The sequence below is a fragment of the Calonectris borealis genome, chromosome 7, assembly GCF_964195595.1.
Source record: "Calonectris borealis chromosome 7, bCalBor7.hap1.2, whole genome shotgun sequence".
NCBI classification, from domain to species: domain Eukaryota; kingdom Metazoa; phylum Chordata; class Aves; order Procellariiformes; family Procellariidae; genus Calonectris; species Calonectris borealis.
In genome coordinates this window covers 23,162,584-23,178,413 of record NC_134318.1, presented here as the reverse complement: position 1 = coordinate 23,178,413, position 15,830 = coordinate 23,162,584, and the positions used below count along the sequence as shown (strand labels likewise).

General features: G+C 43.5%; 1 protein-coding gene across 1 annotated transcript in view; it reads left to right on the top strand.

The window, feature by feature from the left end:
- ANTXRL (ANTXR like) overlaps positions 1–15,830 on the top strand; it is a 65,783-nt gene that overhangs the window by 29,598 nt on the left and 20,355 nt on the right. The window contains exons 13-17 of the mRNA XM_075154597.1: positions 3,599–3,694; positions 4,414–4,452; positions 7,611–7,709; positions 9,379–9,546; positions 10,659–10,739. Coding sequence (XP_075010698.1) covers positions 3,599–3,694; positions 4,414–4,452; positions 7,611–7,709; positions 9,379–9,546; positions 10,659–10,739 — 483 coding nt within the window. The remainder of the gene's footprint in view (positions 1–3,598; positions 3,695–4,413; positions 4,453–7,610; positions 7,710–9,378; positions 9,547–10,658; positions 10,740–15,830) is intronic.

Sequence of the window (15,830 nt, the reverse complement as noted above, 5' to 3'; positions counted from 1 at the left end):
CCGAGGGAGAATGTGCCGCTGCGGGACAGCGATGGCTGTGCTATGAGCATCTCCTGGTCAAAAAGACCACCTATTCCCAGGTGGAGTGTCAGGGACCAACAGCTAGAAGTGATCCTTTATCAAAATCTGATTTTAGAATCAAACAATCAAAATGAGGATAAGCCATCTTCTTCCTTGCCTTGGAGTAAAAATAGTTAATGTCCATAGATGGTGCAAGCAAGTACAGTAGCTAACGATTTGGCCTTGTGCTTGTGGACTAAACAAAGTTTGCTGAAGTACCTGGTAGCAAACACTTTGATACAAAGTTGAGCTTTATTGTTATTAGTGTCAAAAGGACTTTTATAGCCTACGCCAAATGCTGTCATGTTGGTTTGTAATCATTGTTGGCCTTTTTGACAGCTGCAGAACTGAAGGGCAGGAATGAAGATAGAGGCAGTGACTGGAACTTGAAAATCTGATTTTCTGATGTTTTCAGCAATAAAGCTGGGAAATCTCACACCAGATTGCTGGAACAATCCAGGTGCAGGGACTCAGAACTTAGCAGAGATGTGTTTGCTGCTTCACCTGATTATTTTTCCAAAACTTTCCTCCAAATTTTCTACACTGAAGACTGATATTTTCACATTTTATTCCTCGCTTCTACCTCAGAGACAATAAAACCTTTTGAATCTGCAATGAAACACAAGCGTTAACTGGTGCATTTAGTTGCCTATATGTAGTTTATTTCTGATGAAGACTGAAGTCTTAGCCCCTAGCTGGGCTTCCTACAGGCCAGAACATGGACGGAGGAAGCTTTCCTCTCAGTAGCCTTAGGATAAAGAGAGGAATCCAATCTCCAGTCCTGTCAATCTGACAATTTTTTACCAGCCTCTTGCAGATTGAATGTGAAGGAGGCAGGGAGCCTGATTCTCAGCTGGTACAAAAAAAGGCTGTCTCACTCCAGTTACATCCCATAAGCAGGGAGGCTGGCAGTTCAGTTTCCAACTTTGTCTTAATTTCATGCATTTCACTCTTCTCGTTTTAGAGACTCCCTCCATTTCCTTTCCTCTCCCGTTTCCTTTTCTGTGGGTGGCAGTTAGCTGGCCTGCTCAGCTCTCCTCCCCAGCTGGCCCTTCTGTCCTTTCTGTACAGTAAGTATCTTCACTTTACTCCTAAAGCCTCTGTGTGATCCCTGTGCTTATTTCTGTTCAGCTGCATGAAGCCTGCTATATCCTTTTCAAAGTCCAGCTTCACTACGATGCTTTGTATATTTAATCATTAAAGAGAACTCTTTAGCTTCTTGCTGCCAGCAGCTCCTGAGCTGCTGCTGGCAAATGTCTCGGCGATTTATATGAGCACTTAGCATGGGAAAAGCAACGCCTGGGAACAAAGGCTACAAAACAAGGAGGTAATGTGTGTTTGGAGTAACAGTAGCAGTGGTATGTGCATCTGTGGCTCATGCACTGTGTTGGTGCTGTGCTTGGATTTGTTTTTAAGGAGTGCAGCCATACCTCTTAAAGTTACGCCTGACTTTTACTCGTCCTTTTCTCAGCAAACTGACTTCACTGGGAATTCATGCCACCCAAGTGTCCGCTTTCCAGATGCGTTAGTGCTACATGGGGCCATAGCAGGGCCAGAGAGGGGGGCTGCAGCACTGAACTGCAGCTGGGTAGTGTATCTTCTAACAGGACTCCTTTGAGCGGGGGGTCTGGCACATGTTGGAGCACTCCACCTTGACTTTCAGCTGCTCCCTGACCAAATGAATGAGGTAAGCTAAATAGTGTATCCCAAAACCGGTCAATTTGTTGCATCTGTAACAAGAAGCCACAGAGCAGTGGAGGGAAGGTGATGCTGTGACACAGAGATATGGGATACTGGGCTACCTGTCTAAACGCATGGAGTAGGAGCCATGATTAGGTTAGTCCCATCTTGAACATGTCAGTCCTGACAGCTCTAGGATTTGGCCTGAGAAAGAACTAGACACCACCCAAGTCAGCCACTCAGGATCTCACCCAGACTTTGCAAAGCTCTTATCAGCTGGTACTTTCTTTTCCACCCTCAGCCTTTTCATTGTCCAAGGGGTAAACAAACCCACTTGGAGCAGTGAAGGGAACTCCTGTTGTCAGAAGGGGCTAAGCATCAGTTTCTGGTGTCATGGGAATTCAGCAAGTAGTTTCAAATTTAATAAGGTGAATCTCATGGACTTTATCCTCCATAAATCATCTTTGGAATTTGCTTTCTTTCCACGTATCCTCCCTCCTATCCTTCTTTGAAAATCTCTACAGCTTCCTCTCTAGCCAGCTCCTATTCCCTCAGCCTGATTCACAAATCTTTCTTCAAGCTCTTTTCACATCTTCCTAGTCCCAAGCTCTTCTCTAGATTGCTGCCAGGTTTTGCCTGTTCTCTGGTACCTCTGTTGCTGGTGAATTGAACCTCTTCTCAAATTCAGAAAATCTACCATTGAAGGGGTTTCTTTTCCCAGTATAGAAGAAATGGCTGGAACACCAGAGCTAATCTTAACTCATCCCAGAGCCCAGTGCAGTCCAAGGAAATAGCACGTCCCAGCATGCCACTGCCTGTCTGCAACAAATGTTTAATTTCCAAAAAGCCATGTGCTCTGTATGTTCTGCAGGGGCCAAGCAGCATATGAAGACCTGCTTTCCTATAGTTACCAGAGCAATACACAGAGTTAATACTCTTCTGAACACACTGACATGAAATGCTCCGAGTGCAAAGAATCCATCAAGATTTAACCAGGAAAATCAGAGCTGTGATTCTCTTTAGTTGCCTGGCTGCTCTGAAAAGCTCTGAATGTTTTGGATTCTAGTAACTTTAAAGAAAATGTAACTTTGATTTTGAATGTAGACCCTTAGCCATCCAGCCCCAGAGCTCCACTGTTCTCTGAAGAGAAATAGATGGAATGTAAGAATCGGAAACGCTTAAGATCATGATTACAGCATCTCATTAAAAAAAGTCAAACCAGCCCTCGGAAGCATACGAAGAACCAACAGCATTAAGGACTAGTTTGCATAATCACTCAGGCTGGGATTGTGTGTGCAGTTTGAGTCAAGAGGCCATACAGGCAGGCTTGGGAGCTGATGAGACTGAGCAAGTAAGCTGTGCTCTATTCTGTGATGTTGACATGTGAACAGTTACCCTTAAGCTCTTAGCTCCAATATTCCCATTCTTTAAATATCAGTATTTGCATATTCAGCATCTCTAGTGATAAAAGGTTACTCTGCACACCTGAGAGTCTGTGGTCATGTAGCTTGCAATGCCCCTCTGATAGTATTAAGGGACCTGTCAGCACAGATTTGGGAATAGTTTATATATGAGTTTAACACCCTTGAATCTAGTGGACTGTAAACATACCATAAATTTATACATAAATTATACATATACACCCCACAAACACAGGGTGCTTCCCTGAACCATGACTTCAAATACAGATTTGTCACACCAAATACTGACGTGACCCTATGATTGACTGCACAATCTACCTGAGACCTGGTAGTGAGGGAAACCTGGCTCATTTTGCCCAGTCTAATTGTGTAACTTCAGGGCTCCTGCCTTGTTTGTGACACGCGCAAATAACAAGAAGTAATCATCTTGTCTGCAGCTGACTGGGACCATCCTTTTCATTGCTCTCCTGATTCTCTTTCTGCTGCTGGCTCTGGCTCTTCTATGGTGGTTCTGGCCCCTTTGCTGCACGGTGGTAAGTACAGGTTTTTATTCTTTTGACTTGGTTTCATCTCTTCTCTGCGAAAGCACAGAGTTAAAGTGTTGGAGTGGGTGGTTAACTGTTGAATCAGGGCCTTACAAACCTGGCAGCATTTTTCTTAAACAAATTGCTTAGAGTGCTTGTTGAAGTCACTCTGGTCTGGATTTTTGAATGTTGCAAGGTCTACATGATTTGGACACTGAATGAGAAGTTTAAGTGAGCTCATGGACATGGCCCAAGTTTCTGTAGGGATCAAGACCTCCTTAGAACAAGATTTGAAACCTGCTGCAGAAAAGTGTAATGGAACTGATTTACTAATATGTGCATAACCTGTTATGGTCCTTTTTAAAGACAAGAGTTAGGCTTTCTTTTTTATTCTGAGGAGCTGCAGATTCTGAGTGAATATTTTGCACTAGTTTGGTAATTATATGACATTCTTAGGGAAGAACTACTAGAATATGGATCTGTATTATGAGTTACTTAACAGGCCACTTCTTGACTAATCAGATAGTTCGATATGATGGATTTAGCTTCTCATCTGCATTGATTTTATGCCTGCTGAAAAGCAATGAGGCTAATGAGAGGATTGAGTGTGGGGGAATGGAGCAGGGCGACCCGTCTGTGATACGAGCAAGAAAGCAGAGAGGACATAGCATTGAGATGGATGAACCCTACCATTATCTCCGATTTCTCCCATTGTTTATATATTCCAGGTGATCAAGGAGCCACCGCCACCACCACCTCCAGAGCCTGTAAGTATGCTATTTTTGAGCTGTTGCACTATCTGCAGCCACTGTAGTGTATTGTGCTGCCCAGGAACGTCAGCCCTGTAGGTGTCTTAATGACACCTTGAAGGCTGTGAGAGGAAATCTCTTGGGTGAGGACAGTTATTTCTGCTTTCTGGCCTCTATATACATACAGCAAGATTATTTCCATCCACACAGAAAATAATTGCATAACTCAGAAGTCCACAGACCAACAGTTCCTATGGTATTTTTTTCCTTTTGCTGCACATCAAACAGACGTGTAGGCAAATCTTTGCTTCTCAAGCTGTGCTGAAAGCTGTCCCTCCTCCAGTAAAGCTGCCATTGCTCTCAGCAGGAGTTTAGCCCAGATTGGCAGTAAGGAACAAAGTCTGGCAGCTGGAAGAAAGGACAGCGAAGGCTACGTTCTCGTGGCTTTGCTACAGGAGAGGGAGACAAGAGCCTGCCCTGGCTGTGGCTCTGCTGCAGAGTGACCTTTGGAAGGACATTTAGCCTTTCTCCATTTAGGTTGTGAGCTGTTTGAGGCCGGGTTGTATTTAGCTCTTTTTGGGACAGTAACACACTGACCCTGACCTCACTGACCCTGACCTCAGCTTAGTTTCACTATACTAATTTCATGAAAACAATAGTAACAAATAAAAGTATCTCCAGAGAAAACTCATGCCTGCCTTTATTTCTTTCCTAGGCATAGACAGTTAAATGATGGAAAAATACTTGCCTAACCCACAAGAGAAGCTTACAGTTTGCTGCTAACTTGCTGTAACTTGGCATGAATATCAGGAGGCAACCACAGCTGCTGTTTTGAGGTTGCCAGAGGCCATCATTACTGTGTATGTGATCCTGTTGCTTGTCCTGGGTAGCAGCACTGTGACATTTTAACTTTAGAATATGCACCAAAAATCATGCTGGTTTTAGGGTGATTAGTGTTGTCATGAAGCATGCAATTGCAGCCGTGCTGTGTTTGAAGGAGGTTTCAGAGAGCATTGCACCCCTGCAGCAGAGTTCCCAGATGCTTTGTGATTATTCTGATCAGCAGAGATTTTAAATGCAATCAAGGAGACTGTGAGCTGATGTAAGCCTCCAGGAATAACACAGAATACAGATGTTATCCATCCCTTTACTTGGCCTTGTCTTTATACAGTGTGTATTGTTGTTTCGTTATACTTAGCACTAGCCTCCCTAGGTATGGTGACCTGCCCTTTAGCTGATGTAGTCTGGTATTGCTGCTATTAAACTGAATATTGTTATCTAAAATGTGTTCTAAACTGCAAGCATTAGATTTCCATTACTTTTCAAAATGTGTATGGTAGCTGTTGATGTTGCTTTGCTATGTGTTCAGTGTAGGGGATATTTGGTATAAATCCTTTATCAGCTGGAGAAGTATCAGCCATCACTATTAACTGTTTCCTGCTAATGTCAGGCTTGCCAGCAATAAGGGTTGTTAGACATGAAGACTTGAAATCTGTGTTACATCCCATGGAAGAGGCAGGATATTTTATATAGTGCTCAAGTTCACAATGAAATCAAATATAAATTAATTAAAACTGCTGATGTGGTTCACTGGGTACTGTTTTACATGTGGCATGAAATGGGATAAAATTTGTTTGTGTATTTGTTATACTATTCAAAAAAAAAAACAAACCCCAAACCAAAACAACAAAACCCAACACCGAACCACAGTGCCTTCCTTGTATATTTTTCCCTGACTTAGGATAAAAACAAAACAACAACAGAAAACCCCAACCAAAAAAAAAAAAAGTCAAACCCAAACCCCCTTACTAATTAATGGAAATGTCATCTCTAGTCTTGCCTGGCCATACTAATGAATTTGTTGGAGGAACTGACCCATGAACCATAGCTGAGAGATCAGATGTCACTGAATAACTGATGGGAATACCTTTCTCCAAGGCATAACCTGAGAGTTAAATATGAACAAACAAATATTAAGGCATGTTTTTTAAAAGCTGTTGTTGGCTTGTCGGCTTTTGGACTCTCAATTCCTTTTACATTCCAATAGAAACATGTAGGATAATTTTGAGAAAATGTCACCTAGTAATCTGGCAATAATTTGTGTCCTTCTCTAGTATTGGATTTCACTTGTTTGGTTTTTTTTTTTTTTAGTAAAAACTAAGTCCACAAAGTGTTTCTAGAAACGTACTGATGAAAATTAGCAGAGAGCACTGTGCATGGCCAGTCCAAGAGCAGCATGCACATCTGCATATCAGCATGAGGTGTAGTTATTTGTCTTTATTAAAGAGTGTGAGGAATGAAGATGGTCTTTTAGGAGGCTTGTTGGGCCCTTTCCTCAATTATGTGTGTACTTGGAGAGTGTTGTGGTGTGACTTTCAGCTGCCTCGACTCAGCGTAGTGATAGGGAGTCTGAGAAATCCCAGTGACTTCTATTGGCTCAAGATGAGAGCTGGAGATGTGTTCCCAGGGTTGTCGAACCAGAAACATTTGCCAGCTTTTAGCTAAGCAAGAACAGAACAATGAACCTGAAGTAAAACCCTGATTCAGACTCTCCCACGTTCCAGAAAAATAATCTGCAGTCTTTATAATTGCAGGTCAAAAACTCTGGATCTGAGCTTCCTGACAATTTGGAGACGCTCCAGTCCGAGTCCTGGTTCCAAACTGTACAGCTTGAGCCAGACTCTACAAAGAATCAAGCAATGTAGAATAACTGGTTACAGCTGCCATCAGAAAAGGGTCTGATGCACATGTTAGAAAACTCACAGTGGTAGCTCTTTTCCCCTGTTAGGTGACATTAAGTTCTAAAAGCGCAATTAATAAATGATTTCTTTAGGCTAACTGATTGCTGCATTTTCTGCATAGCATAGTGGCAAGCCAGTATAATGTACGATTCATCTCCACTTTGCCTTCCCTTACAAGTCAGTTGTGATTTTGAAGCTCAATGCATATTTGACTAAATAAAAGCTGCCTGGAGAGAGGAATAGGCAATCCTCTTTGGCTTCCCTAGTTAAAATTGCAGCTGCAGAGACAAGAGACTTTTTTGTTTTTTGTCAGCAAGTGAGTATAACACACAAAGCCAGATATCCAAGGATTGGACCATAGGATGTTCAGTTGTTTTCCATAGTTTATGCTGATTATGTGAGAACAGCAGCAATATCTCCCTGTCTTTCCCATAGGAATCAGATGATGAAGATGGATTGCCAAAGAAAAAGTGGCCAACCGTGGATGCATCTTATTATGGAGGTCGAGGTGTTGGTGGGATTAAGAGGATGGAGGTATTTGGCTTGTTCTTTAGTGTTGTAAAAATCAGCACATTTAATTATACATTGTAGCAATATGTTTTTATGTGATTTTTAAAAGGCTACCTTGGTGGACTAGAGATTGGGATTTAATTAGGGTTTGTCCACCTGATTGCACCTGCTGTCCAAGCAGCAGACATCAAGCTGTTGTCATTCGCATGAATAATTAAACGAATCTAGCATTATAAGTCAGAGAAAATTTGCAGGTTAAGAAATGGGATAAGCACCAAAAGGAAGTTTAATTTACTGAATCAAACCCTTCAGTGCAATTGGGTCCAGTTCTCTTGCCTCAGGCAGAGTTACACTGGTTTTGAGTATTTGAGGGTGCCATCTACACTGTGCCTGGCTGGCTGGAAGCAGTTGGTTTGGTGAATTTAAAACAGTGATTTTTCTTTTTTTTTTTCTCTCTCTTTTTTTCTTCTTTTGGGTTTGTTGGTTGTTTTGGTGGGTTGTGGTTTTTTTTTTCAGTTAAGCATTAACTCCTAATGCACAAAAACAGATCTGTGTTGAAATTGGCCAATGAATCAAATCCTGCCCTGGGATTCATGCACAAGCCAGGCTGGATGTGTAAAGTGAGGTGTTACTGTGGAAGAAATTTGCCTTGTGCTGTCCTATGGCATGCACGTCCCGGGGAGTCAGTGGATAATGCTGTGATCAGCTGCTAACTCCTGTAAATAACCATGTTAGTGAAATCAATTCAATATTCCTAACCATGGATAATATAAGGCAGGGAATTGTCACTCACCTGTATCAGCTGAGGGCCTAATAATGACTTTTAGGGATGCCACACCAGAAACTCCCACTAGATTTAATTGGTAGCTGAGGGAGATAGGCTAATGTAAGGCAGCTGAGGATCTGCACCAAACTAGGGCTAACAGAATGAAAGCAATGGCTTCTCAGCAAGCCCCTGCAAGTCTGCAGTTGCAGTATTGCATCTTAATATCCTTAACCATTTCTCTCAGGAGAATTTTATCCTTGATGCTGAGTAACCCTATGGATCATATATTGCCCTTGAATGCAGCGTTACATTTCTGTTTGAGGCAAGTCAGGCAACAAAATCAGAATTTCAGCTTGGAATAAGTAGTGTATAGTATGTGAAGATAAAGTTGCTGACCTCTCTTGTGACTGTGCAAGGTCATCTTTGGAAGAGCTGGTTTTAGTAGTAGCTGCACAAGTTTGAGGGCTGATGCTCTTAAACCATTCGCATACTTGTCACTTTTTAACTGAGGAACAGGAGCTGCTTAGGGCTAGCTGTAAAGACTGCCTACCTTCAGCTGGTGCCGCTGCCTGCTTTTTGCATGAGGCAATGGGAAGCATATTACACCTGTGTCCTAGCAGAGCTGGCAGAGTGCTTCAGATTTCACTTGGAAATGGGTTAATCTGCCCTGGATGCTGTGAATTCCCACACCCCCTTAGGTTACTGGAAGGTGCAAAGGCTAGTAGTTCAAGCAGCTTTTGAGTGAGACTGTTTGACTCTTAAATGTGTATTTCTGATTACAGTGGGTGTTTGGTGCCTTCATAAATTTGGCCTCATGTCTGGTGGCATTGGGCCATCTGATGGGAACCAGATTAATGTCTGTGAAAACCACCTGCTGGTGGGGACTGCTGAAGTGTCTCTACTTACAGTGTGCTCTCCTGACTTCAGGTGCGATGGGGAGACAAGGGGTCAACAGAGGAAGGAGCAAAATTGGAGAAGCCCAAAAATGCTATTATTAAGTTGCCAGAACAGGAGTATGAGCCATGGGAACCCAAGCCGAAAAAGACCCATGTGAGAAAACCACCTTCCCAGCGGAAATGGTACACTCCGATCAAGGTAATGGGTCTGCCCCTCAGTTTTACCAAGTCTCTTCCGTCATGCATGTTATACATCCCGCTGCCTTAGTGCAGCTTTTCTTACGGCGAAGCTGGGAGAGCCTATTTAGAAAAGTGGTCAGTAACCCTTAACTTTGCCCATTTCTTGGAATGTGCATTTCACCTGACACTATGTTGCCATAGTTTTTTGAGGAAGAGTTGGAGGGCATGAGCAGAGATCTTCCCTCCCTCAGCTCACATCTTCTTTTCAGGTACTTTTGCATAGCCTGGATTGCAACAGCAGATATCTCAGCTCGGGGGGGGCGGTTGCTGTTTTGTGCCATCTCAAGGCAGCATTCAAAGAGGATCAGATAAAGTGCACGGTCCTTGCTTTGGTTGCGCTGTGGCTAAGGCCTTGGGTTGGGATTCAGCTCTGTTCCCCTCTAGTTCAGCCACAAGACGTAGTGTTTGATTTTGGGCAAGTCGCTCAGTCTCTCCATGCTTTCATCCCCATTTCTCCTGTGTCATTATAGTATCTGATGTCTCCTGTCTTTTAATGTATGTATCCTCACACAACCCTTGGGGCAGGGCAGAGCTGTTATCTCCGCTTACAGAGAAGGAAGCTGGAGGGCTAGCGCAGACCAAGGAGCCATGTCCCAAACCAGTGCTTTGTGGGATGAGGTCCCCCCTCCCCACCATGCTCACAGATCAGTTTAACAGTGCTTGAATTTATTATCTGGAAAGTACCTGTGAATTTTAAAGCCTGCCTAGGTAGGTAGTCTTCTGGCTGTTTATCCATGCTCCATCAGTATACTACTTTTGTTGTTCTGCCTTTTGTTAATGTAACACCTGTCTAATTGTGCTTCTTAAGGGAGTTGTTCACATTAAACCACAGTCATCCTCAGTGAGTTTCGAGCAGGCTGAATTTGGCCCATTGCATATTGGGTACATTACCCTGTTGAGGTTTCTTTTCTGGCTCCATATAAGTAATATACAGAGGGCAAAGACACAGGAGCAATGTTTGTGCAGACAGTTTAATACAGAAAGGCTGGATCAACTCACCTGTAGTTTAAACACATGCTGTTTTCCCAAAATTTCTTGGTCATGTCTTTTTTTTTTTTTTTTTAATTCCAGGGCAAACTTGATGCACTGTGGGCTTTGGTTCGACGAGGCTATGATCAAGTCTCTCTTATGAGACCGCAGCCAGGGGATAAGGTAAGGTGTCACAAACACACTGGCATGTTACTTCTCTGTTAGCAGCAGCAATGGTCTTGTATGGATACTTTATTGAAAACTTAAAATGGCCCTAACTCGTTTTACCTTACTTCATTCTGGAAGTAAATGAAGTCATTGAATGCCATTTCAGCTCTAAGGAGGGGCGTCCAGCTTTAGATTTGATCCTATTTACATTGAGACTATCCAAAATTCGTGCCTTTAATTCAGATGGAGCTTTGTCTCCGCAGGGTCACAGGGTTTCTTGCCAGCCCTGAACAGGGACATTGCGCTGAAGTGAGCTCGTATTGAAACAAGGTTGCAAGAAAGAGCTCCCAACCATCCCATCTTTCCCCCCCACTTCTTTTTTTTTTTTTTTTTTTTTTTTTGTGAGCTTGTCTCTTTTCACGTTACCCTAAGGCTAAAAATTTGTCACAAGAACCAGAGATTTCAGAATGAGCTAAAATGTTTGCTGTGGCATCTATTTAAAAGTATTGCCCCAAAAGGTCAACAGCAATGTCTCCACTGTGATGATTTGAGCAGACTGGAAGAAGCTGGCCGGCCACAGTGGTATATGAGACCTTTTTCAGCCATATAAATTCTTAGTCTTTTTTTCTGGGCACACGTGTTGAAGTCAAAGGATAGATTCTTTGTGGGTGCTGGGGGACTGCTCATTTTGAATTTAATATGCAGTAGTCATTCTACAACAGTAATTATCCTTCCTACACAACTTCATAAAAATGCTTCTCAGATTTAGTAATAGAGTTAAGTGATTAATGAGAGAAATGATGAACTGTGCAGGTGATGAAGAAACAAATTATAGCAAAGTTAATAAAGTTTCTGTAGAAATCTCTGCAAAGACACATTTCTCAGTCATATCCTATATGTAGGCAGAGAGTATCTCCTGCCTTGATAAAGTCTATTGGCCAAACATAGGTCAGGAGTAGATTCCTCCTGGGAGGAAGCAGGGAGTTTGTGCCTTTCAGGGCCACAGAAATGTCTGTGTGCTGCCCCTGGGTCACTTGGGATAGCTTAGTTCAGAGCTCTCACAATTTCCCTATGAGAGCCAGGCACCATTATGGTTGTCTCTATCTTATTCTGGGGGGACAACTCCGTAAGAATTGAGTGCTGCTGCTTTGGGCTGTTGCACCTTCAGATTTGTCTTTCTGCGGTGGCACTTTGAAACATGAGAACTGAGCAGAGACGATAGCATCCTTCTCCCTGCTGTGGCCCTTCTCTGGCCAGAGTCCATATATTTCATCACCTTTGCTCTCAAGGGAGGGGGTTATAGAGTTACAGCAGTAGGGGCCGTAAAGTGCTTTTCTGGGGTAAGAGTGGTGCAGAGGCCCTTGTGCTGGGCTTGTTTGCCTGGGTGACTTTCACACCTAATAACAGACTTTAAAAGTAGCCCTAATTTGCATCACCTAGGGCAAATAAGTTGCATTTGGCAAAATACCGTTATGGCATTTGTCTAGTTATTAACCAAACATGCAACTTCAGTATTTAAAGTTTAGTCTCTTCCATTTTTCTTTTGGTGCATAAGGAAACAAAGAGAACATACTCAGCTTCTTATGCTACTTTGTAAAATGGTCTTAACTGTTTCACTAAGCTGCATTTTCAAGGCAGCTGTGCTCGAGACACCTTATTTACTTTTTGAGCACGATCTAGAGCTTCTGAATAGGCTCTTTAGGCCCAGCTGTATTTTGATAGCACTAACATTGTATAATATGAATCTATCCTCTGCCTTTCACTCCCTTGGTTGGTACATTTCTATCAGCGCAGAGCACAACAGAGCCTCTGTTAGCCGGCACGGTCAAGAAACATGCAGGGGGCTGGCTCCGAACAGGGATCCTCAGTTCCTTGCCTTCCAGCTCTGCTGCAGGGAGGACAAGGGGCTCAAAAGAGGCAATGTAAAACAGAGCGAGCTGAAGGATTATTGTATCAGGGAGAACATTAGAAAAATCAAACGTACATCTGGGAAGTAGGGTGGAAAGAATCCTATTGAGCCAGATTCAGTGGAAGAATAGGATCATCTCTCCCCTGGCCTGTGAAGTTAACTAAAGCTGAAGAATATTGAAAGCGAAACAAGAAAATGACTCGACATCCTTCTGCTGGTTAAAAAGACATCACAGGCCTGTATTTCATGGAGAAAGCTAGCACAGAAAAGAGTAATGTTGTTGTTTATTGTTTGGTTGACTTTTCTAGTAGCAATACCTTGAATTGAGAATTAGCTCCTTACGAGTTAGGCTTTTGGGGGGGGGGCAGTGCATAAACATACATGTATGTACACAAAGTATATATGAGTATACACACACGTGCACACTTACTTTGTGGCTGAAGAATGGGGAGATCAAGTCAGTGCTATGAGTGACCGGCAGCGTGGAGAGCCTGGTGCTCTGGGTGCAGAGCTGGAGGAGCCCGGCAGCCCCAGCAGCAAGCCCACAGCTCTGCTCAACCCAGCCCAGGCGGGGACAAGGTCGCTCCGGTACAGGTGCGCTGACAGCAGTCCATGGATTTTGGTTTACTGTGGGGTAGACATGAAAGTACAGCCTGACGTGCCTCAGTGCATGGTGCTCTTCCAGCCTGCACCATCCAGCGGCCTGTGTGGTGATCTTGGAGGGAGGGATTGCTTTGCTTTGTGGGGTTTTGAGGGATTTGGTGGGGCAGAGGGAAGAGTTCTTGGTTTTTTGGTTTGCCTTTTTTTAATTTTTTTTTTTTTAAGGCAATTTCATAGTTGTCTTGGTTGTTCAGGAAAACTTAATGCTCAGAAAGCGAAAGGAACACAATTTAACTGTTTTGGGAATGGCATTTGGATTCATAACTCAGAAAATTCCTATCTCTGAATTTCCCAGAATCAGTCAAATTATTATCTTTACATTTTCAGGGATTACCAGAGATATAGGTTGCTTCCCACTGGAACAAGATAACTCACTGAAGTTACATTTTCTGAATTTCTGTTTCACAGTTTACCTCCACTGAAAAAAAAAAAAAGTTTTCATTTTCCATTTTTATTGCTTCAGTTGGGCATATGTTTGCTTTTTGCATGGGGAGAAATTATAGCAAACCACGTTTTTCTGCGTAATGAAAATACTAATTATAGAGAAGAGAACATCCACAGTACAGGGAGAAAAATAGTTTTCACAAGGCTTTTGGGACAGGGGGAAGATGACAAAGGAGAATTTTTTTACATTAAAACATTCTTTAAAAACTCTTTTGAAGAGGGTAATTTCTTTCATCATTTGAAAATGAGTACTGTGGTTTGGGAGCTTTTCTCCCCAAAAAATCTGAAAAATAATTGTAGAAAAAAATCTTTCTGCGATAGTTTGGTGGAAAACAAAATATGTTAATGTTTTTGGTATATTCACCGATGTATCTGGTTTTGTCACAGAGAAGCAAAAGTCTGTTAGACATTTTTTCAGAGCTGCTCAGCATCTTCCCCCGCAACACAGCCCTCTTTTCTTTGACTCTGCAAACCATACAGCAAAGGCAGTATTGCTACTCCGGGTTTTCAAATCATGACTTCTCCCCCACTCACATCACAGAATGACTAAGGTTGGAAAAGACCTCTAAGATCATTGAGTCCAACTGTCAACCCAACACCACCATGCCCACTCAATGAAGTGAAGTTAAAAATGGCACTATATTTTTTGAGTCTTCATGTGGTGAAGCCCATTCCAGAGTGTGTGTGAGAGCCTTGCAGTGGAAATTCAGGCTGAAGCATGTGTGCAGGAATACAGGGCTGACTGCTGCAGGGGACGTTCCGTTGTCCTTTGCTCTGGGTGGTCAGGACTGCTGTCTATCCATCCTCAATTTCTTCCTTCATCATGATCCTGTTGCCTTTCCCAAACCACCTGCTCTTTTCCTTACCTGTGCCCCCCTTGGACTCCTACCCTAGACATTTCCTTCCATTTCCTTCTGTGGTTTCTTCCTCTTTGTGCTGTCTCTCTCTCAGTCTTCTTTTCCTTGCATCTCCCCTTGATAAGACAGACTGGTGCCCTGCAGTCCTGCCCCCTGGGAGCAATGGGCTGGTGACCAGCCTCCTTCCCCTGTTCCTCTCACGCTGCAGGAATGCTGCTGGTAGCAGCATGCCCTGGGTTACAGCCTCGCTGAAGAGCTGGCTGAGGCTCCTGAGAGCTCCCTGCCCTGGCTCGTGCCTTCCACGAACTTATCAAGAAAAGGATCTCAGGATGGATGACCTGTCAGTATTAGGCAGAATTGTATTAATAGGACTGGCTGTGAAAATCACAGGCACTTTTCAGAACTGCCTATTTAAAAACCAGCCAAGCACAAGCTCTGATGCCCCTTCTCCCGGGAGCTGTGCCCACAGTGTTTGGCTTGGCTCTGCAGGCAGGTCCTCCTCTTGATCTCTATTCAAGATCATGTCACAGCACCACTGCTGAAATTGGTTATTAGTTTGGCAAGTACCTCAGTAAAGGGTCACAGGACCCTGCTCACTCGACTTCTGCAGGTCACCCCTAGCAGGAGCTTCTGTTGCACCAGGATGGGACGGCAAGGGATAAACACACTTAGCTCTACCCCATCATTAGCAGATAGGCTGCTATTTGTGGGATGGCTTTTTGCTGAGCTCTCAGACAGCATCAGCAGAGGAGCGAAGAGACGAAAAAGGGTAGCGGCTCTGCTGCGGATTGCTGGGCTTTCTTCCTTACAGTAATGTACAAAGGTGAAGTCTTCATAGGCATTTGTGCTGCTGCTGCAGTGATGGATCCCTTAGAGCTAGGCTGCTATTCTTCTCTTCCTCCCCCAGAAATTTGGCACTTAGAGGACCGGCAGTCACTCTTTTGGCCCAAGAAAGGGATTGACAGCTTTGAGGTGGGGACACTGCTCATCCAGCGACAGGGAGCATGTCAGAGTGGGCACATGTGAGCTCTGTGTTGCTCAAGATACTCAGGCTGCCTTAAGGACTTCCCCATCACTGTGTTGGTGTCCTCCTGAGCTTGCAGGGGGCTGCTATGAGGATTGGAGTTTGGGAAATACTAATGTCTAGCTATCCTGAAGTATCTCATAGAAACCACAGTAGCTGGTGGTGCAGGTTGTCAGTAGTCTCTCCAAAAGGGAACTTCCAAGCTCTTCCCC